This window comes from Tribolium madens, unplaced genomic scaffold (assembly GCF_015345945.1).
Source record: "Tribolium madens isolate multiple individuals breed KSU strain unplaced genomic scaffold, Tmad_KSU_1.1 Scaffold_91;HRSCAF=231;Tcas5.2_LG7, whole genome shotgun sequence".
In the NCBI taxonomy this organism is placed as follows: domain Eukaryota; kingdom Metazoa; phylum Arthropoda; class Insecta; order Coleoptera; family Tenebrionidae; genus Tribolium; species Tribolium madens.
The window spans coordinates 10,364,724-10,390,435 of NW_025401063.1; the positions used below are offsets into that span (position 1 = coordinate 10,364,724).

At 34.5% G+C, this 25,712-nt stretch overlaps 2 protein-coding genes and 1 pseudogene across 5 annotated transcripts in view; 2 read left to right on the forward strand and 1 right to left on the reverse strand.

Annotated features, from left to right (window-relative positions):
- Positions 1-25,712, reverse strand: part of LOC123012178 (protein prickle) — a 147,750-nt gene that overhangs the window by 99,434 nt on the left and 22,604 nt on the right. The window lies entirely within an intron of this gene.
- On the forward strand, positions 10,697-12,459 carry LOC123012192 (annotated as a pseudogene).
- On the forward strand, positions 19,404-25,473 carry LOC123012189 (myrosinase 1-like). 4 transcript variants are annotated; one of them, XM_044410039.1, is made up of 5 exons: positions 19,404-19,464; positions 23,624-23,682; positions 23,737-24,511; positions 24,560-25,104; positions 25,155-25,473. In XM_044410039.1, the coding sequence occupies exons 2-5, from the start codon at positions 23,642-23,644 to the stop codon at positions 25,279-25,281; spliced, it is 1,488 nt and encodes a 495-aa protein (XP_044265974.1). In that variant the 5' UTR covers positions 19,404-19,464; positions 23,624-23,641; the 3' UTR covers positions 25,282-25,473. The 4 variants fall into 4 exon arrangements, with proteins under 4 accessions (XP_044265974.1, XP_044265975.1, XP_044265976.1 ...); XM_044410040.1 differs by having other exon boundaries at positions 19,407-19,535; XM_044410041.1 differs by lacking the exon at positions 19,404-19,464 and adding an exon at positions 19,552-19,690.

Sequence of the window (25,712 nt, forward strand, 5' to 3'; positions counted from 1 at the left end):
GATTAGCCCGTCATTTAAATAAAAGTTTGGTGTGACGGGCTAATCGTGTTTTTGTTCATACTATATACTAGCATGGTGATTAAAATCCGAAATTTACTATTTTCAAGAAATATTTTCTCTAATTACAATAATCATACATAATGATTTGAATGTATTTTTGGGAGCTTTAATAAAAAAAAATGTTGTTTGTAACTCGTACACACACACAAAAATAATTTGCGGTCTCATCTGCTAAACATCAACAATTTGTCTCTAAAAACTCTACTTTGGGTACCTAGAAGAAAAATAAGTATTTTTAATATTTATAGTCTCTTTTATTACAAAACCGAAAACCTTTTTATTAATTTTTATTTTTATGAAATTTTTTCGAGTCTCTACATTTAATTAAATTATTTAGTTATTTATTTATTTAACATTAACATGGTTTTTGACGTTTTTGGATAAAACAATACTGCTTTATTTTCAAAAATCAAGTGTTCAAAATTACAGCATAAATTGAATTTCATTATATTTGTTTATTAGCTTTGAAAAATGTGTTGAGACAAAAATTATTATTTAATCAAAAAATAAATGGGGCCATCGCTGTTGAGATTAATAGGCGCTTCCCCACCTAGACACTCTGTATATCTATTGTTGTTAGGGTCGTGTATCAACCGATTGCCCTTAGCGGAATTAAGGTAAACGACCTGTTTATGCCTCGCTATAATTCGCCCCGCATTCTTCACCCACACCGTTGGTCACAATAGACGTTTTGGACCCGTCAAGTGTTAGTTTCGATTCTTTCCGTAGTTAATTGGTGTCAAAACGAGATGAAATATTTTCAATTTGGTCAAAACGAGACGCATTCCATATACGTCTTTAGAGAAATCGGCCGTGATCGCATTTATCTTCCTGTCAGCATTATCTGTACGTCCCCTTCAAACCCTTGAGCAATTTCCAAGATACGAATCGAACACAATGAACATTCGCAATTAGCATAGCCATGAAACCGCTACTTCTCGGATTTTTCTTCCCAGTTTAACATAAATCGCCAGTATAAATCTATAACACGATTCGTTTCTCTGCTGAATTCTCCTCTAATTAATGACTCTAATTGCGACTAGATAATCGTAAAAGGAATGGAAACGGCACCGACGGACGCCGTCTTCGGAAGTCGCCATTCCTAGGACCACCCGGTCGATAACACAGGATGTTCAAATTTAAACCTGAGGTTGAGTTATTGGTGGAAATTCTATCTTTATACTTTGCCTTAAAAAGAAAATAAAGCGTCCCCAGGTGTTTAACGTAAATAGATTCAATCTGCTCGGGCCATTGCAGTTTCGAATAGCGCACCGCATTCTTGCGCGCGGTGCTTCGTCTCAATTTGTATTCCACAGCCGCTGGACTTTTATATCGACCGTTTAAATTCTACATTCATTCTACACAAAATATCGCGTTACAACAAATCGACTTTATAACTCAACTAAATGGAAACCTTCACTTTCGAGAATTGCCACTCTTAACTTACACAAAACACTCCATTCCCTCGAATAAAAGCTCAGAAGCTTAAAGACTCAAAAAAACAAAAACTTTCTTTACCTCCATACTATCTGTTTAACAAAAAAATAATGTCTAAATTTAAACAAAAAATTTTATTCCTTGACATCTCTATTCTCGTCTCGGAAGACTTTTTCATTCAGTTCTCTCTCAAGATTGTTCAAATTTAGCAATTTCGCTGTCCATCTGGCAGGTATTCATTACATCAAAATTGTTTCAAAATTCGTAACCGCACGCAAGTATTTCACGCTCGCTACCTCCCGAATCAAGATGAACAACAAAATCTCGCCGGTTTTATTTAGAAAATTGTTTTCTGCATCGGTGCCCAGACCTAAAGATAGCGACTTCTGTCCCGGCAAACTGTTAACATGACATTCACTTCTGTTGTGAGAATTGACAATCTGAGATAATTTCTGACGATAAACTAGTGAGCTTTTTTCCCAAGCTTTATAGAAAAAGCCAACCGCCACTCGACTCATGCATAATCATGGTCCCTGTATCGCGGAAGCCAGCAATTTCTCCGATAATTTTTCTCACATCGGACGTAAGCCGCAATTAAAGCGGATTTAATCAATTAGTTGACTCGAGTATGACTCGCGACTTTTTCTCTCTCTTATTGTGGTGTTATAAAATTACATGCTGCCGTCTTCGGGAGAGTTATTTATTAAATACGTGTCAAAATATTCAGCCCGGTATGAATAAGCACTAAAATAACCATTTACAGGTTATTTAGTTTTTACGAGCCGATTATGTAAATTTTTTAAATGGGACGTCTAACCTGTAATTTTCTCCAGAGGATCCCTCACATGACGCTTTCGAGGACACACGACATACAAAAAAAGCGGAGCTCTCAACGCCAAATCTCATGCTAATCACTGAAAATAAATAAATGCTTCTGATAAATTTCTTGGCAGGTTTTAATGAGAGACTGGCGTAAAAACCACGACTTTAATTCCTTTCCATTAAAATAATAAATATCGGCGATATCCCGTGGTCAAAACCGATTCTTTATGCGTTTGTACGGAGGAAAAAGATAAAACTGATCTAATTGTAACAAATACACTTGAACGGAATGTCGAACTAATTAAAAACATGAAAACCCTACCTGTCATGTTATTACGTTTAATTTATTCATACGTCGATATGAATCGCAAACATTTGTAAAATGTTTGTTCTATTTCCCTCATCTGTAATCGTATTTCACCCCATTTAATTCCAATCAACCATAAATCAAACTCAAAGTGCACATCATCTAATCCCGATTTAAATCCGAGTTTACCGAAAAATCGCAACATCATCGTGTGATTCATCTTTTGTTAATTTATTCACTGGCACACCCACACCAAAGATTTAAACTTTTCGAGATCGAAACCAACATTTCTCTCGAGTATTTAGAGGACTTGTATTTCAATTGACGAGTGATTAAAGTGCTGCTATTCAATTTGGCGCCGCTTTCAGTCGCAAGAGCAGTGCTTCAATTGTGATGAACAAAAGAGCTTAAAACAGGCCAAAATCGATAGAAAAATGAGGGTAGAAAGTAAATAATTTACTGTTGTGTGTGCAGGTTTGAAATGAATTTAAATTCCGAATGTGGAAAAAATATTCAAATCCTCCGTCCTTGACCATGCCGTCCGGTATTTTCCATCTAAAATTATAGTGATTACGTTTAATCGAAAAAAAATCGAAAATTACACACGACTGAATTAAATTGATTTTATATCGCAGCTCATTTAATAATTATTTTTTCGTCTCACCGTTTTAAATATTCTCGTCTCATTCGAGCTACGAGGGAGACTTGAAATTTCTTAATCGAACTTGCACGAAATCCAATCCTAATCTTCATCATTATTCCGCCGCCTCCGAGACTACCGCCGCCGACATCTGTAATCCCGGCCACGCCTGATCATCAGTGCGCCACCACGTGACGAGAATCCCGATCCGAAGACTTGGCTCATTGTTCGAAGGTGGTGTTATGGCCTTCGAGGAGTGCGTGTAAATATGTCCCGAGTACTGAAATATATCGTGAATACGAAATGTTTGTTGTATTACAAGCGAACGCTACCGAATCTTAATGAAATCGCCATATACGGTACTATTTAAATCAATTCAGCCTGTGGATTTAAAACGAACGAGAATTTAATTTATTGGCCAGGTTTCTAACGCACAAATAAATTACTCGCTCATTAACATTGCATTAATTGCATTTTGCTGCCAGCTCTAGAGACGCTTTTTTATCTGATACTGCGCCGAGTTGGCGTCATAAATAAAAAATCTAATTGCAGAATTTACTCAGATTAAATCAGGTGTATGTATACAGGGTGCTTCAAAAGGGATTAAAATTAGTACGACTGCCAGAAATCTTTTTCTAAATACTTTCAGACTTATCTTGACACCAGCGGTGCCGAAACGACCTTCGTTTCTGTGTTAGCATTTCTACATTTTTAGCCACTTTTTTACTGACTTTTCCAATTAAATAAAAAATCGAAACTTTGAACTTACCACTATTACTTACCACGAATAAATTTTGTTGTGATATAGTACAGTGCGATCAAAAAGTTTATCTATCAAGCAAGCCTAGAAATTAAAAACGTTTGTTTGCGGAAGATAAAATGTCACAATGGTAGGTAAATAAGAAATGTCTAAATAATTTTTTTGTAAACTGTAACAACAAATCGTGGTGAACGATTTGTATAAATAAACTCCAACTACATCTCATTATAGGATGTTTTAAGACGTTTCATACAGTAATTCAATTTGTTTAGATCAAAATTTTAATTTTTATAAAATAATTTTTTGACATCTAGCTGACATACAAACTTCCAAGCGACATACGTCCTCAACTAGTACGCCTACTTGATAGAAAGACTTTTTGATCGCACTGTAGTAGTAAGACTAAGTAAAAAGGTGATCAAGAGTGACGTACAGTGATGAACAGTGAATTTCGTCCACCCAATTTCTGTGAATTCACAAAAATTCACAGTAGTCTATGCTTTATTGTCATGATAACTGACATTCAAATACGTATTGTCAAATTCGAACATCACAACAGTAAGTGCGTTTAATAAAATAGAAATTATCTCTCTGGTACAAGAAGGTATGTGTCAAAGACGTGTCTCTATACTTTGGGCATACCAAGGACCACCATTTCAAAAGACAAAGGTAAAAAGTAGCAAGAAGCATTGAGCATTCTGTCAACATGACAAACGTTAATCAAAATTCTGAAACAAGGTTAGGAAAACCTAAGACTAATTTACACTTTTAATCTGTCAGGGAAATTGGGTGGACGAAATTCACTGTCCATCACTGTACTATCAAATTCGTGAAAAACTAGCAAAATGTCGTAGTTGTCAACTTTCCAAAAATGTTATATGTTGTGCATAGATTGTTTCAAATAACAAAATAAACTACAGAGGGTAGGTAAAACATTGTACACTGATGTTCCCGAGAATGTTGTCAATAGTGACATTTAGTAGGTTAATGTCACTAATCAAGAATAAAATAATGAGTTCACATTTCTTTACAGTAAGGGCAGTAATAGACTGGCGTAAAACACGCGGCGTGTTACCCGCCCCGCTTAGGCTGCCTCTGCATACACTATAACGTTTTTTTCTGCGATAATGGGTGCACCCTGTTTTCAGCAGCAGACTTACAACAGAATATTTTCATTTGAATTTCTCAAATCATAGAAAAAAACGCTGCTAGTGTATTCAAACTCGTAAGAAGCAATGTATTGCATTGCCAACGTTTTCCGCGTGTGGCCTGCTGGCACGCAATTATTGCTTCTTTTAAACGCTTCTTAACATAAAAAACAAAATAAGGTAACAACCAAAAGCCGCCACTGAGTGTGTTCCACACTTTCCGCCAAATTAACTTAAAATTTAATTTAGAAAAAGACTAATAAATCGTTAAAGCGAAATTTCTTCAGTTTGTGTGTCATGTCTGAACTATTCTGTATGCGATGTGTTCATGAGTAACCCAATCCTCTCCAGTAGCGTCTCGTCGTAATATAAAGCGATCGTTTATGAATATGTTGAATTGGTTGAACTCAAGTCTTGCCTTGTGCTATCATCGTGATCGCGATGGGGCGTCCCATCAGTCACTCTTCTTCTCTTTCTTGCTCGTGTAGACTGTTTGTCGTTGCTTTGATGGTACCTGTCTTACCTTTCTCGGCACGCCTAAATACCCGGTGGTTTTAATACGACTTGTCGTCTTCGAGTTGGTCTCAACCATCGCTGTTTCGCTCATTTTACGATGTTTATTTAGTGTTAATAGGGAGGATTTGCTTAACCTTGCTGAGCAGTCTGGATATTTAAATCCGCGGCCGTGGGAAGGCTACAGCAAGAGCCCTATTATTCTTCTTTCTCGCGAATGAAGCTCTCGGTGTTTTTGTCACGCAAACAGAAGCTAGTAAGGACTTTCAAAGAGATTGATAAGTTTGTTATAGATGACTGATCAATCTTTGTACTGCTAATACAATACTTGGTAGCGGTGACAGGTTCGTTTAATGGCATTATGTCAGATAGATTCCTTGTAAGAGAGACATTCTTTTATTCTAGTAGCATTATTTTCTTAAGAAAAAGTTTTTCTCGGACGTCACGTGCACTGCAACATGCTTGAACAAAAAATCGTGATGAGTAACCATTTTCTCGACTTCTGTTTTACAGTAATTTTGTAAATTAGAGTGACTTTCTTGCGACGAAAGCTCGCTCCGGCATTAAAATTAGTCATGACTGGTTTTTCCGGTAAACCGTATGTCCGTAGCAAGATGTCTTCTCCGCGTATACACCTGAACGAATATCGGACATTTCATGCTCACAAACGTTGAACGCTCTTACATTTAATAAGTTCGATCAAGTTATACATTTGACTGATTTCGTCCATAATTAACCTACCATAAAGCGACCACTTTCATTCATGCCTTTTTTATTTAAAACCTCCTCATGTTATGAATGCAATATTCGCCCCTTGACGCTGCGAAAAGCTGATATTATGATAATAAGTCGGGATTTGCCTTAAAAAAGTGCTCGGGAAAGTTGCTCGGGGAAACTTATAGCGATAATAAAGTCGGAAGTTTTTTCACCGCGAGTTAAAGTTTCGTTATTATCGCGATAAGAAGAGTTTCGATTCGGCTCCAACTAATTAGATGTTGGCCAATGCATTTTTCTAGAGGCGAAAATCTCATCTATCCGAATTTACATGGCTGGAGGATAGATAAGCAGAGGGGCCATTACAGTCGCAATCTATCTTGCCGACTTTTCCTACACGGTTTTACACTAGCGAGAATCCTTCAGAATAGCTGAAAATGCAGATCGTGACGTTTTAAATTCGGTTCTTTATTTTAGAGGGGATCGTTAAACCGAACAGGGAAAAATTGTAGTCATATCGGTGGATTATCCGGTTCGGACTATCGCAGTAGGCTCCGTTGAAACCCACACGTAGAACCGTGACTGGTTATATTTTTAAAATCGACTCCGCATATTTATCACAAATTTTTTTTCTTGTTTAATATGTATTTTATGAGGAAGATGATATATCGACTTTGAACAGAACCGGAAGTTCCATACGCCATATTTTAAGCATTACAATGCTAAATGTAAGTAAAACATACAAGACTTAACGAGATAAATTTATAACAACACTGCACGACTTTGGAACTAGTTCGAAGTACTCATTTTAGCAAATCTAGAAGAGATAGCCTGTAGGGTATGATTGATGGTCATCATATTCGAAAAAATTTGGTTCCTGCTAGTTACAGTTATTACAACAGATGCGCATCCAACCATAAATAATAAAATTTTCTTTAATAGTCAGTAGCTTTAAATTTTTTCGTGGCATAGCAACGTCTTCTCCTATTTATTAGACTATAATGTCTCGTCGTGATGCATTAAGCCGTGCCATTAAAACCATTAAGCGACGCAACCGCAAAGAATCCGAGAAACATTCTTGCAGAAACCAGACAGATGGGTAGAGATGGGTCTTGAAACTCCACTCTTACCTTGAGTAATTATCGAGGTGATTACCCCAAGCTTCTACCGGTCGTGTGTGTGTGTGTGCTATATCGTTGCGAATTCTTTTGAATTGTGGTCCGTAGGGAACAAAGAACTCAATCGTACTTTAAACTGTTTAAATCCGGATTCGAATGCCGGGATAGAAACATTAAGGCACCTACCCTCTCTAAGCCCCTGCCATTTCTCCACCTTATTCCTGTCGTCGAGAAACTCGCTCGTAATGACCGGGAAAAAATCGGTTTCAAGTCGTAAATTCTTCCCTGGAATAAATAGTAAAAGTCTTTCCCGGCTGTTACTGATTTTAATCGTCAAACTGAAAAACCCTGTTTTCGAATAAATATAAATACAAAAGGGCCCGACTCAATTTTCTTCCCCACATGCTCTTAATATGCAAATGCTAACATTTCCCTAATAAAATGGCAGTATTTTCCAATATCCGGCCAATTCGGGTGACATTTTCCACGCTATTTATGATGACCTGGGACCATTTGAAAACATACGTCGGAGTATATCGACATCCCCATTTATAAAGTGACTTTTTCCACAGATAAACGACGGAGTAATTTAACTAATAGAACCAATCAGCGATTGCCTCAAGATAAGCATGACGGCTTTTGGTACATACATCATCATGTTTTGTCGGATAATTGTGTATTAGTGTTAGAACAAGTGTTGGAAAATTAAAAACAAGAAAACTCGTGAGAGCTGATCAAAGATTTATTGCATGTTTGATGGCAAGCCACACTGACGTGTGGATAATGGGCTGAACTAAGACCACCTCTTTTGTAAATAGAAACACTGAAGGTGGTTGTTTGTTAATTTAAATGTTATGCAAAATTATTCAATTTTTTGTCATAAATCTCGCAATCCTCTTGTAAATTTAAATTATGTGTGATAAAACCGAATTTGAAAGCATATGAAAATAACTTGAATTTTTATTCGTCCGGGTAACCTCTCGTTTCTCTGAAGCACTAAAGAAGATAACTTATCGAAGAATGTGCTCCAAGAAATAGCAACTCTAAAAGGAAGATATGAACTTAAAACAATTATTGGAATAGGCAGGTGTACAGCTATAAATTCCTGTGGGAATCCATTAAGTTGAAGAATGTGGATTATTTCAGCATCCCTTATCGGTAATATATTCATTCTTTCAAAGATTAACAAAAAATTCATTTAACCAACAATTTTTTAAGCTCATTAATTAGAAATTACTAGCATTTTTCCGATAGTATAGCTTCTGAAAACCCAATTTAATAAAATTCGTCTAAGTCGCTTGAGTAGTAAGATTAAAAAGCGACCACCGCGATATGCTCATATGTTATTATAATGGCATTCCGGAGATTACTGAGCACGCCCTCCAATAAAAGAAACTCGCTTTGAGGAAAAACATACAGAGAATCTCCAAAACTCGAGCTTTCCTTCCCCTAGAAACAACCAATAAATCAGAAACACAAAACAAATATCTTAATTCCGTGCGTCCATTAAAACAAAAACTTTGATTAATATTTCCCGACGTCGTTTTCGTGTCGTTTCCTTGCCGGGCACGGATTCCTCCAAGATGTTCCCTGTCTCACCGACAGATGTTATTAATGATTTTCTCAGCTCTTGTCTTATTTAATCACAATCGGAAAAGAATCCTTTCCTCGACCCCACTTTTAATGAAATTCAAATAACAGTGCTGCGGTTTTAAAACCGACCAAATTGCGCGCTTTCTTAATTAAAACGACGCAATTAAACACAAAGTTGTAAAATTCGTTACCGTAAATTACATTGTTTCGTTTCCGGCTTTCCCCTAAAAATAACCTTTTTCTTAAATGTCGGAAAATGTCACAACGAACTTTCGATACAATCAATAAGCTAACTCGTGCTTCGCATGCCGATTCATAATTGATAGCACTTAAGAAACTGGCGATTAGAAATGAAACTTTAGGGAGACTTTAATGATGCCTTCATAATCGAGTAGGCAGGGATTGAAACAATCGCATTGCGGACAAAAGAACGGTGTCGACGTTGTCGTGATTTTTGGATAGATTTATGAAGAACAGAAGCGATTTTCCCATGTACTGGAAGGAAAAAGAAGCTCGTTTCGTGATCCACATGAACGTTACAAATGGCTTTATCATTTTTTCATGATGGAATAGTCTACTAAAAAAATATATTTTTTAAACATAGAGATAAAATTACATTCTCTTGGTTGTTACAGGCTACTATTAATATAATTACACAGCAGGAGATCCCAACTTGCCATATGCATGATAAATGGAAGAAAAGGTGAAAGTATAGTCACGTTAAAATACTATTCTAAGTTGTTTGAAGAAAATTTCGTGTCTCAACATATAATAATAGCATTTGCATATAATAATTCATTTTAATGTTGTAAAAATAAATGCAATTGAATATGGAATTAAAAAGATATACAGTCGCATGCAATATATTTTGGTCGTCAATGTTACTTTTGGATAAAATTTTTTATGAGTCTATAAAATACGCTGATGCATATTTTTTGTCAATTTTGACGTTATTTTAACATACTTCTTTACAATAATTTCTGAATTTAGTAAAATTTATGATTCAATATTACTGTTGCAAAAAATCTTGAACACAACACGAGTTTTATAGTTTAAAAATCTCTGTCTATTCAACTACAACCTCGATTTTCGAATCTCTACTTGTCTTAATAGCTTTTATTCTTCGACACTGTCAAAATGTACGGTTTTTCTCCTGTGTAAGAAAGTTTTGACAACTGTTTCTCAATACGAGACGTACGATTATTTTTGACAGATTTAAAGCAATTTTAAGCCTTGTTGAGTCTAATTCGAAGAATAATATGTTGTATGCAACTTGTCTTCGTGGTTTAAAAATCCAGTCGTGAAATAAAGCGTCTGATTTACACTCAAACTCGTCGAATAAATAACTACTATTTGTATATGAATTAATTGCTATACTTACGTGATAGTACGTATCAGAATTTACGTCAAAATTTTTATTTAGTAATAAGAATAACGAAAATTTCCACAACTCGAATTTAATTTAAGTCCCCAACTCTCGATATATATAAACAAAATACTCTGTGTTTTGATAAATTCAAGAGGTGGATAAGATAAAACCTCCGTGGTCAAAGAAAGGTAAGTATAGATTATTTGCACCTATATAAAAGTAAAAACAATTTACTGACTCATAAGTAGGTAGGTACTCAAAATGAAACTCAGATTATTCTTCTTTGCTACAATTTTCCTAATAGGGTTGGAGTAAGTGTCATTTTCCCCTGACTACCCCTTTGATAAAAAATTTTAGAAAATCCAGCTCCATTTCAAAAAACAAATTCCCGGATTATTTCAAATTCGGCGTTGCAACAGCATCGTACCAAGTCGAAGGTGCTTGGAAAGAAGACGGCAAAGGCGAAAACATTTGGGACCACATCACTCATACAAACCCCACATATGTCGTAAACCAAGACAACGGAGACGTCGCTTGCGACTCGTATCACAAATACAGGCGACTATTACCGCTTTTCCCTTTCTTGGTCCCGTATTTTTCCATATGGAATCGCCGGTTCGCCTCTGAACAAATTGGGTATTGAATATTACAAAAATTTGACGCAAGAACTGCTCGATATTGAAATTGAACCCATGGTTACACTATTCCATTGGGACACTCCGGAATCCTTGCAGGAATTGGGCGGATGGCCTAACCCAGAAATGGAGGAACATTACGCATACTATGCTAGAACCGTGTTTGAGCAATTTAGTCAAAATTTGGATGACTTTCAACGAACCAAAACAAACGTGTCTTGAAGGATACGGCAAAGGGATAAAGGCGCCAGGTTTCACGACCACCGGAATAGCTGATTATAAGTGTACACACACTTTAATTAAATCACATGCGCGGATTTATCATATCTATGATGAAGAGTTTAAAGCCAAGCAGGGAGGAAGAGTCGGGATGGTTATTGACACAAAGTGGTATGAGCCGGTCAGTGGAAGTGACAAGGATGCAGAAGCGGTGGAAAGGGCACTTCAATTTACGGTATTTTGATATTATTTTAATTATAAAATCTAAAAGAATTTGTAGTGTGGTTGGTACGGCCACCCCATCATCAATGGCAATTACCCTTAAGTCATGATCGACCGAATTGATGAAAGAAGTAAACAGCAAGGTTTTACGCAATCGAGACTTCCAAAATTTTCAGAAAAAGAATTAAATTATGTTAAAGGAACTTACGATTTCATTGCACTCAACTCCTACAGTACAAATTATGCCGAATGGAAAGAATAAGCAGATATTTCCGATGTCGGTTATGACAGCGATTTAAATGTTCATCTATTGTGGATGATAGTTGGTAAGAATCAACTTCATCATGGCTGAGATTTGTTCCTTGGGGTTTAAGAAAAGTAGTAAACTGGATTAGTAAAACCTACAATGATCCGGAAATTTTTATTACTGAGAATGGTGTATCTGATCGTGGTGGAGTTGATGATGATCAAAGATCACGTTTCTATAGAGTAATAAGCCTTTTGTTTTATAAAGATAATAGGTATGTACATAAATGTAAATTTTAGGAATATTTGAGTAATCTCGTTGATGCGATTGTGGAGGATGGGGTAAATGTCACAAGATATACTGCTTGGAGTTTGATGGAAAATTTTGAATGGAACAGTGGATTTTCGTAAGAAAATAATAAACTATAATTAAAATATAATTCCCTGAATTAAAATTTTAGAAAAGTATGGTTTTTTCAGTGTTGATTTCAACAGCCCCGAGAGAACAAGAGTAAAGAAGGCTTCTGCTGATTATTATTCAAAAGTTATTAGCACTAGGTGTTTAGTAGACACATGCGAGTAATATTTTTAACAAAATAAATGTATTTGAATAAAAAAATAGATATTTGTAAAAAACTTAACTATTAAACGTCGATTGAGTTTCTATAGAAATATTTTTTTTATAACCCCCTTATATTTATTGGGTGTGTAAATATTAATTACAAGCTCAGTGTTGATTTCACCACCGCATTATTTAAGAAAAAAAATACTCATTTAAACTTTCTCTTTTCCATCTGGCAATAAATCATTTAATAAATTGAATGATTTTGCTAATGAATGTTCAACTTTAATTATAAATTTCTCATTGTACTAGCTACTAAGCAATTTTCTTTCAATAGAAAATTTTAATTAAGAACAACATTTGCAATTAATTTCCGTCATTTCTTCGCCCTTAATTTACACGTTTATAAAAAGTACGCGTATTTCCTGCTAGATTCACAGGAAACACATCTCCTCGAAATTCAAGACCAAAAAAACAACAATTACAACACGCGCATGACCCGTTATAAAACCTAACTGTTCATTTTTACGACAGCAGATCACCTTCAACTGATTTAATTAGAAAATTAAACAGCCGAATCCATAATTAAATCGAACCCGGGCTTTCCTTGCATTTATAAACTCGAAATCCTCACGAAACAGATTCACCCTCTCGCAAACCCGACACCCCTAAAATGCGAATTAAATCTCGCAGAGACCTAAAACTTATGTCGTTATGAATTTAGTTAAGAGCTTCCTTAAGTTATATTAGTTTTCAGGCACGTGTAAATTATTGATGCTCTCAAAAATGCAATGTCGTAACGATAAAATTTTTCGTTCAGCTGGAATGTCCATTATGATTACTTTATTATCGCAAAAATCTTGTGGTGAAAAAAGGAACAATTTTTGATGAAGTACATATGAAGTTTCGACGTGGTAATGTTTTAAATAAAGTGCAGTTTGACACGCAGATCATGCTCCCAACATGTTATCTGAGAAAATAATGAAAGATTCATGCAACAATCCTACAAAAACAGCAAATATTCAAATTTATTTCTCCAATTAAAATAGTTTACGCGTCAATCGAAGAATATCAATGAGAGTTCTTCACCTATTTGTGATTTAATTAAGATCAGAGACATAATAATGAGGAAATTAACTGTACTAAAGTGCAAAAACCTCGAGGCATTTACAAATGTGCAACACTTAACTAACGTCGTTGCGCGATTAGTTAATTGCAGTTTTTCGTGCACTAAACCCTAGTTAAAGATATGAAACACTGATTTACTCCGCTCATTTATTTCACCGTGAATATTTGAAAATACAAGAAACACAAAACTAAACTCATTTAACTCAACAATTTTATCTTAATTAGCTAATAAATGGTCATCAATAATGCAAAGCTGGAGCTTTAAGAAAAATCGCCCTCTTAACAAAAGCACGTGTTAAATTATACCTCGGGTATTAATCCGCATATTTGCACGGCCACAGGGAATGCTTTTAGGCTAATCTTAGTCGTGCGCTTTTTTTTCCAGACATATTTTAATGCGGTGGTTATAAATTGGAGCTTTTTATCTTGATTGCCGGTTTATTTTCAGACGTTTTTGGCTTTTAACACACGAAAAATTTAACGACTGCAGTTATAATTCGAAATTAATTGGCACGATGCACCGCCATGTTGGACACACTAATCGTAAATTTCTACGTTTAATTTACATAATTTTACCACCCGCAACGATAATTATTTTAATTTATTATTTGCCATATTTGTTGCGGGAAAGTCGGACTGCAATTTGTTTTGTTTCGAACAATCATCAGCGTTGATGAAATTCTAATTGGAAACAATTTCTGCTTCAATTTCGAAAATTAATTGTAAATTAAGCTAATAACCGGTCGTAATAACAAAATTTCGGGCTTCCAAATGCGTTATCATCTCAATCAACAACGCTGCTTTGTAATTTGTTGTGAAAATTTTTTGGAAGTCAAATGTGTTGTTCTATTGTTAAGCTGTGAAGCTTGATCCATAATTTTGAACAAATTATTTACGGTGTTTAAGCATTACATTTTTTTGTAATTAAATATCAAATTACAGTTTAGCTTTTTCAAGTAAAAATACACTGGCCGCCAAAATTAACCGGACAACTAAAATTTTGCGATTTTTTACATTACAATATTTCTGTTATTCTTTGTCGGATTTCGACGAATTTCTGTTCGGCTTAAAGAACGAACTTTGCAGAGCATTGTATTGTATTAATAACATTTCTAGTTTTGTCTTGTAAATGTTATACCTAAAAGAAGAAAGCACTGTTTTTTTCCTTTTTTTTATACTGAGCTGTAGTGTGCAACAGAGACAAAATTAAGTTTTTACTTATTTCAGATTATTGCCCGTTCTTTTCTGAATGAGGACCAATTTATTTAAAAATTTTATCTTCTGGTCCTCCAGAGCATTGAAAAAGACGTTGCTTTTCTAATGTTAGAAAGTAGGTTACATAAAAAGGTAGTTAAACCGAAAATTATTGCTTATGTCACCAAAAGATCACAATTACATCTTTGAACACAAAAAATATGCGAAAATTGGAACTTCAAAGGATTACAACAAGTAAAACGATTAATTATTGGAAGGTTCCATGCGCCTATTTTGACGTTTTGGCCAATTCGGCCGACTTAATACGAATATCTCTCATGTCACAAGAATTAAAATTATGGAAAATGTGGTAGATAATTCAGAAAATAATGGGCAATAATCTAAAATCAGTAAAAACTTAAGGTTGTCTCTGTCGCACACCACAGCTCAGTATACAAATAAGTAAAAAAACAGTGCCTTCGTCTTTCGAGTATCTCAGAAGACAAAACTAGAAATGTTATTGAATTAAATTACAATGATCTACAAAGTTTTTTCTTTAAGCCAAACACAAATTCGTCGAAATCCGACAAAGAATAACGAAAATATTGCAATGTCTTAAATCGCAAAATTTTAGTTGTCCGATTAATTTTGGCGGCCAGTGTATATACAGGGTGTTTCACATAACTTTATGAGGCTTGCACCTAATGTACGCACCCAAATATACAAAAGTCACAGAACACTGGATACAAAAAATACAAATTTTACAGGCGCATACCTCGTAAAATTACGTGAAACACCCTGTATGTATAATAAACAAGTTTCAGAAATTAGAATCAGAGGTAGACTGACTACAAAAAACTGTATTTAACACTTCGTAACATAAAATAAACTAAAATACTTTTAGCGTTCTCTATCATTGGAAATTTTAATCGTAATATTTATTTAAAAAAAAAGCTAAAATACTATTTTACCTCACAATTTTGTATTTATTGTTACACTAATTAAATAGAAATTTAGATAACGTATTTATTTAGTGGTTTAATAAAGAAATTAAGTGAATAGAGCTCTAAATGTAAAATAAAAATAAAGTTCAAAGTTATGTTGCTTATAGATTTTTTTCTGGGCTTTCAGTCTTTTTTTTGAAAAACACATCAATATTCCCATTGCGGTTTTCCTTCGCGGGTGACTTTTTCACCAATTTGTTAAAAAATTCTTCATCTGGTGTCAGTCCTGAATCCCGATCGCGCTTAATTGATCTCGTTGTCGTTCAATTAATTGGCATTTTTCGCTTGTCCATGAATCCGGTCCGCGGAATACCTTGTAGCAATCGTGAGATCTGTTTAATTGGTATTTGAACGAGTGAATAGAAAACACTTGTCACTGTTGTGGCGAGCGGATTCCGGCGGTACGAAGCCGCGTTTCATGCTAATTGAATCGCCGCGGGTTTCTTCGCCGAGACCAACACAAACGGCACTTGTGATTGGATCGTGCCGTTGTGACGTCACACCTATTCAAATGTCAATCTGACACTTTGAGGACGTTGCACTTTTACTATCAGTTTTGAGGAAAACCGAGAAAGAAGAAGCGAATAGGAGCGAATGCTTGCGAATCGCGTCTAATTGATATGTTAACACCAATTAGGCGCCAATGGACGAATCCTCGCTCCACACCCAGCGACATATGATTAACCGCGTGCTTATAGTCCTCATTTTATCACTTAATCTCTAATCTATCATCACGCTAACGATTACTTGTCGGCAATCATCACGCTTCGTGATTCGACAATTTTATTTACAAATACACACAATTACTGTTATTACGATAATAATTAGCGCCACTTTTTGACAAAGTCTCATCCGGAAGATTAAAAAATCATCAGAAATAATTTTACCTTTTTTTGTTGTTGATTTGTTCAGCGCTTGACCACAGACGTTTCGAATATCCAACATTCTTGACATTATTTTTAACTAAAGCACCACACTGTTGTAACCAACCCAAAGACTTGGTACGCTTCATTTTACACAACACATTGCACCCGATTCACCCTTACCTGAAAGAAAAAGGAAAAGAAAGTGATCCTTGCGGGAGTTATCTGGACAATTTACATATTACACCATAAAGCAATCTTCCGAGTTTTGCGACGTAAATCAAGAGTATCGATTAGATATTCTTGCATTGCAGCTTCGATTAATCTAACACATCGGAATTGAGCTTTTTATGCTGTTCTCTAGCGAACAATTCTTCCAAACTTGGATGGAAATACACTTATTTATGACTGCGGTTTCTCCTTTCATCTTTAAGAAATTATTTCAAAGAAGACGCTTTTTCGAAGCGTTGCGAATCTTCTCGCCCCAACAATGAATCTCACATCTTGTCTTGTTAATAACATAACGAGACTATAATTTGAATAATTCCCGTAACTATATTGTATTCAAACTGGATCTATTTGAAACAACACAGCTACAGGTTTTTGCTACAATCGAGCAACTCGATGCATAAAAAATTTATCTCAAATTCCCCGCTCTATTTTTAGTCGTCTCCCCTAATGGATGCCCTTATAAATATTCATGTTGACACACATTTGCATAAAATATTTTTAAATGTAACCTAATATTGTCGGTGTTTTTATTAATTATGGATTTTTTGGGGAATTATAGCCAATTAACTGACTTCAAAGCCTGCCGGGATTTGGATACCAAAAGATTGAGACGTAATCGTGTCATCGATATTTTTTCAGGTGATGGGTTAAATGGAAAGACCATTTGTACGCAAAAGCAATCTGTTACTTTGACACTAGAAAAAATGTCGGGATGTGATTTAGATATGTCACAAGTGACAGGACGGAGATTTCGATAAGTGGTAAATGATTTTTAAACAATAAACGATAATTAAGAGACATTTTACTATCTCATTCGCATTTTTTGCCCTTTAGCAAAACGATCCGAACTTCAATATTATTAAATGTCATTATATAAAATAATAAAAAAAAATACATTTCAAACATATTTTATACCTTCTATAGACATTTATTTGCAATAATATTGCCCTCTATCAATTTGATGACATAACAACAACTAGCTGGGAAATTATTACATACCCCGAAAAACATTACATACCTGGAAGTGCCTTGTACCATTGTGCCAACGTCGCAATTGTGTTTTTAAAAGAGAATCTGTGTACAAACTGGAGCCTACTGACAAATTTAGAGCCAAAATACTCCACTATTTCATATAGAAAAAATATTATAAAAAGTGACAAAATAAGCTGTTGAAATGGCACAACACAACATTTATAATATTCAGAAACAAACTAAAATAATGATTAAAGGCCATTTTTAAAATTGTCATTTTGACAGTGATTATTACTTTTTATTGTCATGCGTCGACTTTTATTTATTACTTCAGGATATTTTTATTATTCAGAATTTATAGTAAATTGTTATTTTTCACATTGGATAATTGCGAATAAAATAGTATACAAACCTCGAATGGAGGCTTCATTACAGCCTCGCGTTTTAACTAATCTCGAGCCATTGATGATCTCGGCTGTAATGAAGCTCTTTCTTACTCGGTATGTGATATACTATTCTTTCATCAGTGTTATCTAATATGACAAGCTTCCAAATGAATAGTTTTTTTTTCGAATATTCATTTTTAGCTATCATTTTATCATGTTAAATATCATATATGTTGAAATTAAAAACACAAATTTGTCTATTGCTGATTCTAATTGAAGTTGAGAACTCTAGTTAAAAATGATCTGTCAATAAAGCATAAACTACCAACTTGAAATAGTATATTCTTACATCTTGGCATGTTTTAAAAAGTGGCCTACTTTTTGATGCTCTCACGTTCATTCTTTTAAATCTAATAAATCCAACCAGTACCCAGCGGCAAAGCTTCCATTGTATTGAAAATGTCACCTAAATACATTAATAATATGGTTTAACTTCTTGCCAAATACCTTTCTCTCTCATTGAAAGTTTTCGAAAATAAATTAAGTACTAAGTACTTGTTATAGATCCAGATATAGAGTAAAAGACAGCAACTAACACTGTATTTATTGAGGTGGAGTAGAAACTCCTTTTCGATTTAATCATCTTTCTACCGGAAATTATCCCGGATTCAGTACAACAATGAGTGAGTTATGCTATTCAAGCCGCTTGATTTTATCTACTAATTATTAGGTCAAGAAACGTGCAATTTTATCTAAAATTTCCCACTGATCAATTTTTCAGAAGTAATAATTTTCTTTTATAAAAAATCACATGTAACTGTTCCAAAAGCGCTTCACGATTGTCTTCAGCCCATTGCTTAAAGAAACTTACACCACTCAAAGCTCTTCTCTTATCACACACACTCATCCAAAACTGCACTCACGTAAATTTCGCGTAAGTACAAACACCGCAATTGTAAATCTCGAACGAGTAAGACACGACCGATGGAGTCTATCTGCGAGCCGGCTACACCTGAAGAGAGTTTACGCCTGATTTCAAGGCGAAGAACGAGTAGTGGGCAATACAAAAGAATCAATCAAGAAATGTCTCGGCGAAAAAAGCCACCATCATGACCCGATTTCAAGCTTACCCCAAGAAGCTGTTTTCGTCCCTGTGTTGTTTGTTTCATCGCGTTCCGGATGTAGTAATTTTTTTCAAATTGGTGGCCATTAGCGAAATAATTTCGCACTGTGTTAAAATGATGTTCAGTTTAAGTTTGTATTTCGTCGTATTTAAATCGTGCGCGACCAAGCAAGAAAAGCCCTCGGACACGTAAATGTGGTAACAACATTTTCTTTGTTTCAAGATTCTTGATATTCCGGTGGAAACGCGGTGTTTAATTTTAATAGCAGGTATTTTGTAGCGTAACCAAGAATTAGAAAATCATCAAGCGGGATTATTACAAATATAAAGGCACTCACGACTAGACTAAATGATAATAGCAATGGATGTCTTTGAAGGGAAAAATTAAAAGCTCGAGTAGGTGGTAATCGGCAGGAATCAAAACGTAATTACCGTATTTGTAATAATAGCGCTTAAAATTTAATTTATGATTCAGTTTGAGGAAAATTAATGATGGACATAAATACTTATCAAATCTCTTATGTTTTACATCCTTTATTTACAACAAATTTAATAGTTTTAGATCAAAACAAGTTAAAATTTAGTTCAGTAAGTTAATGAGTTTGTTTTTGTTTAGAAAAACACATTTTTATACAAACTTTCTCCCTAAAATGTAATGCAAATTAATTCTTACTCATTAGTTTTAATTACTCGATTCCCTTTTTAAAAAAACAGAACAACTTGATTTACACATTTTGTGAGTAGCTGTTTTATAATTAATTAAATAATTATAACGACCAATTAGTTACAATAACCATGAATTGAAAAGTCATTTATTTTCGGATAGAAGTATTAAAAGTACTCGTAAATTGTTATTTCCATCCATCCAAATGATTAAAACAAACATAGTTAAAAAAAATAAACTATAACACTTATGTTGTCTTCAATTTTTTTTCCAACACTAATATTCAATAGGAAATTTTACTATATAAATTCACAAATTGTTGTAAAAAAAAATATCAAAATAATGTCAAAATTGAGAAAATACCAAGATAAGAGTATTTTATGTCTTTACAAAATACGTTGCGATTGTCGCCGTACTTTATAGAAGAGCGTATGTTAAAGGCAACATAAGAGGTTAAGCTTAAATGCACCATAGAAACAGTATAAGATATTAGTGTTGCCTCAAACTCGTTCTACATTTTAAAATACATATTTTTCTTCAAAAATCTTTTAGAGAAACTTTCTGCAATCTATTATAAAATTTTTGAAAAGTTTACAAAGTGTACAAAACCCTTACAACCCCCGCAAATCTATGACAAATGCACCTTGTCCGCATTCTTTGTAGAAATTTTATTTTAGACGATAGTTTCTTAAAGCAAAACCAAAAACTAAAATATACGTTAATGACAAATAAATTCCTTGAAACCTTTATGAATAAAAAATTAATTTGACGTAATCCATAAAAACAGAAATGAATGTGGCGGAGAAAACCAGTCGAATAGCCTCTATATTTACCAGAGTTAACACCTTTGGACTTTTATTTGTACGTTCTTTAGTGAGATAATAGACAAATATTAAACAACTCATTGATGTCTTGGGTACCTTACAACCTTGCCGGATCTTCAACAGCGGGATATTTTATCTCCTAGTTGGGATAAATCTTTTTCTGTATGTCATTGACTTGAAACAAAGTAGTACAATTTATCACAAATCGCTAATGTCATGCTTCATTAAAATACGATCAGTTATAATTTTTGAGTTGATTTCTGCCATCTGCGATAATATCTTTGCAGCAAAGTTGAAATCTCTCGATATCTTGTTCCATCGTTCAATTATATCATAATTGCGAACCGCATCTAAACAAAAAATAAATTCACCGACATTAAAATATTACAACGTGGTACTTAGCCATTTCCAATTAAACCTAACACTAGTACCAAGTCTAACAAACTCATAAAAACGAAATTCTTCCATAACTAGTTTTCTCGTTCGAATTTGAATGGATTTTTCTCCGCGACTTGAACGTTCACCGCACCCAATGGTCAAATAAATAAGTGTGCACTTGTACCTTTACCATGTTACATGTGGTTCATTAGTGCGAACTGTGTGATAAATACATCGCTGGTACTTCGTTAAATGCCTACCGGTTGGTAATTTACTAGCAGTTGTGACAATTAGTGGCGAAAACCCGCGTTTCGCGACCAAATTCAATGTTTCCAAAGCTCGAGCCATAACTCTCCTCATCTGGGAGTTAGTTTCGGATATAAATAAACAGATTTGACAAGGAATGTGCACACATAACTTTCAGCAAGTAGTCGGGATGTGCAAAGGTCACTCGACAGGTGGCACATGCAAAATAAGGTTCTTCACGGAAGGTAGGTCGAGATGTCACAAGCAACAGATGTACTGAAACATAGTTCACGAGAGGCTTTGTTGACGATTTTTGCGTAATAATAAGAGCAATGGTTTCGAACGTATTGTATGAAGGTTCATTAGCCACTTCCGTTGAGATACTTCCATAAGTCATTGTAATTAGTAAAAGAAAAATTCAAACAAATTATTAATTTGTTGCGTTGATTAATGAAGGCTTTGTTTTTATTCCACATTCATTATAATGAGGCTGATGGCATAAACCCATTCTTAGTTATTACGTCTATTATCATAACTAAACTATAAACTGAAATGGATTATTTCAAAACTTTCATCGAAACTTCATGGACCATTAATTTATATAAATTATGAAATTTATATTATATTTAATAGTGGATTTGCGACAAAATTTAAAAGCTTTTGCAATTTTTTTTTATAAAAAAATATTTAAAATACGATAAAATCAAAAAAATTAAATAATTAAAGTTTTACTTGCATTGTGGTTTCCTAAAACCACACCAGTTTTTTAATAATAGAATTTTCACACTACAACAAATAAACTATTAAAAATTATAATATTCATGAATACATATTTATTAAATCAGATTTTTTAATCAGACTATTTATAAATTTTCTTATTAATTGTAAGTTTAAAAATGTATAAATGCATAAATAATGAAACAACTCTTCAGCAATTAACTGATACAAAGATTATTATTGCAAATTGCTAGTTTGTATCTTTTCCAATCCCCATCACTCGACGAAATCTTTCTTGATATATTACCTCCAACTCCGTGAAAGTAAAATTCGTCGTAAACACATTAAATTTTTAATCCATTCATCATAAATAATTTATCAGAAAATGAATGTTTGCTTATGCGGGTCAGTTATTTGTCAAGATCTTATCCAGAAGGTTATTTACTCGGCAGGCTCACCTTGGCCTGACAGATCACCAGGTTTTTGTCTGAAACGTCCATTTTTCGTTTCCTGCAACTGCCGTTATGACATTTCGTATTTTATTTGCAACTGCACCTGCCGGAATAACGTACCGATGAGCCATTGTTACGTCGATCTTGTGACTCATAGACTCAAGATATCAAATTATTTACAACGAGGAAGTCAAGCTGATCTCGCCAAGAATTTAATTCAATGGGCGACCAGAGTCTAGACGCCTCGACGACGTCTCTTTTCGTCCTATCGAACGGCAAATTTTTTGATAAAAGTAATTAGCAGCAGATAAGTAATTAATATCCCACACCTTTGATAATGCTCGGTTTTCCTCCGTTTGGAAATGTTATCGGCCACTTTAGCGAGCTAATGCTTATCACAGGCAATAAATCGAACGTCTGTTGGCACTTTACAACACTCGAAAGAGAAAAATCCGCCGCCTCCAGACGTGACACTATTCAAGGACTGAGATACAACTTTTCAGCAAATAATCACACTTTGAGAAATGGCGATTCATGCAAATACAATTGGAATTGTTTCAGTCTCATCTGAATTTCAGCGGGGCACTCTGTAAATTATAGCGGATGTATATAACAAGCGAACTAAATGGCTGTTGCGAGACAATGTCGAGCGTAGGCTTGCAAAGATCTTCGAGCTAATTGTGTTCACTATACAGTGTATTGAAACGAAAAAAAATTGTGACCACTCTTTGTTTCTGCATAAAGCAAAATTCCTCTTGAAAATTTATCAGTTTCATCTGGAAACTCAGCAATTTCGCTTCCATTTGTCCACTTATCAAGGCGCATCGCTAAATGGCCCTTTGTTCGGTATTGCTCGCAGGATTAGAATCTGACACTCTTATCTAGTAGCCGCAGGCTTACGTCCTGCTAGAACGGGATTTACTTAATTTACGAACTTTTTGTGGTTAGCACAAATGTGTTTTTCGCCCCATCGATTCGCTTTAGGCACTCACTTCCTATTTACATGAAATCGTAAACTTGTCGAGATAACTGTTGTATTGAATAATCAAAAATCTTATCACAGTTTTTACTTTCAGTATCCTTATATTACCACAATGAATCTAAACACAGTTTTCTTCCTTTTAATCACGCTTAGGTAACTTTCCTTAAAAAATAGAAAAACAAATAAATTTTAATATAACGATTCTAGATTAGCGTTGGCGGAACCTACCAACAAAAAATTTCCGGAAAATTTCCTCTTTGGAACCGCTACTGCCTCATACCAAGTTGAAGGTGGATGGAATGAGGATGGCAAAGGTGAAAACATCTGGGATTATTTCACCCACACCTACCCTGATCGAATTGCCAACCAAGCAAACGGAGACATAGCGTGCAACTCCTACCACAAATATTTAGAGGATATAGAAATGCTCAAAGACCTAGGAGTTCACTTTTACCGATTCTCCCTATCCTGGTCCAGGATACTTCCCGAAGGACACATAGAAAAAATCAACCAAGTTGGAGTAGACTATTACAAAAACTTGATCAAAGCACTAAAAGAAAACGGAATAGAACCTTATGTCACTTTGTACCATTGGGACCTTCCACAACCCCTTCAAGAAAAAGGGGGTTGGCCAAATACTGACCTCATGGTGGACCTTTTTGCCGACTATGCTCGACTTGCGTTCACCCTTTTTGGTGATCAAGTTAAATACTGGATGACTTTTAACGAAGCTAAGCAAACGTGTCAACTTGGTTATGGATATGGTGTTTTCGCACCTGGCATTCAATCTAATGGAATTGACAGTTATAAATGTGCCCATACTGTCATAAAATCTCATGCTAAAGCTTACCATATTTACGATGAAGAGTTTAGAAAGACCCAAAATGGTCGAGTGTCGATGGTTATTGATTCTGATTGGTTTGAACCAGCTAGTGACAGTGACAAAGATATAGAAGCTGCGGAAAGAAAAATCCAATTCACTGTAATTATTTTCCTGTAAAGACCCATTATTCTCTAAATTTTTTTGTAGTTTGGGTGGTATGCTAACCCGATTTATCACCCCGATGGTAATTATCCCCAAGTCATGATAGATCGAATTGCTGAAAGGAGCAAAAAAGAAGGTTTTGAAAAGTCCCGCCTACCGGAATTCACATCAGATGAAATTGACTACATTAAAGGAACTTTCGATTTTCTTTCTCTAAATACATATACTACGAGTATGGTAAAATGGATTGATGATTATCCTATAGGAAACGTCGGATATGATAATGACATAAGTGTTGTTGCGTACCAAGACCCTTCGTGGAACAGTTCGGCCTCAAGCTGGCTTAAAGTCGTTCCATGGGGTACCAGAAAACTCATAAACTGGGTTGATAAGACTTACAATCATCCCGAAATTGTAATAACTGAAAATGGATTTTCCGATTATGGAGAATTGGATGATGAGGGTAGAATTTTATATTATCAAAACTATTTGAGTAACATTTTAGAAGCAATTAAGGAAGATGGAATTAATGTTACAGGATATACAGCTTGGAGTTTAATGGATAATTTTGAATGGTTAAATGGATACACGTAAAAGAGTAAATAATTTTTTAAAGAATTTTCATAATAAAAATTTTCAGAGAAAAGTTTGGCCTTTATCAAGTTGACTTTGACGACGAAAATCGGACCAGAACACCAAAAAAATCAGCAGATTTTTACAAAAAAGTTGTTGCCACAAAATGTTTAGTAAACCAATGTGAAGACTAATTCGAAAATCGGACCAGAACACCAAAAAAATCAACAGATTTTTACAAAAAAGTTGTTGCCACAAAATGTTTAATAAACCAATGTGAAGACTAATTTTTTTGGATAAAATAAATAATAGATAAAACAAAAACGCCCTTTATTGAACATTTTGGTTCACTATTATACATACATACATACAGAGTTTACAAATAAAAATCACCATATAAGATGTCAACATGTAATTGATTTTTTGTAGTTGTTTTGTCATTTCCTTTTTCTAATAATTCCTTGTGATAATTCTCACTTAATTGTCTCTTTTATTAGAAAGTAAAAACTGAAGACTCTCTAAAAACTGTTCCGGAGATTTGAGGAATTATACAGAATGTTTTTTTCTAGCCACCCAATATATTTAAAAAAAAAGATTTATAACCGTTTTCAAATTAGTTTTTATA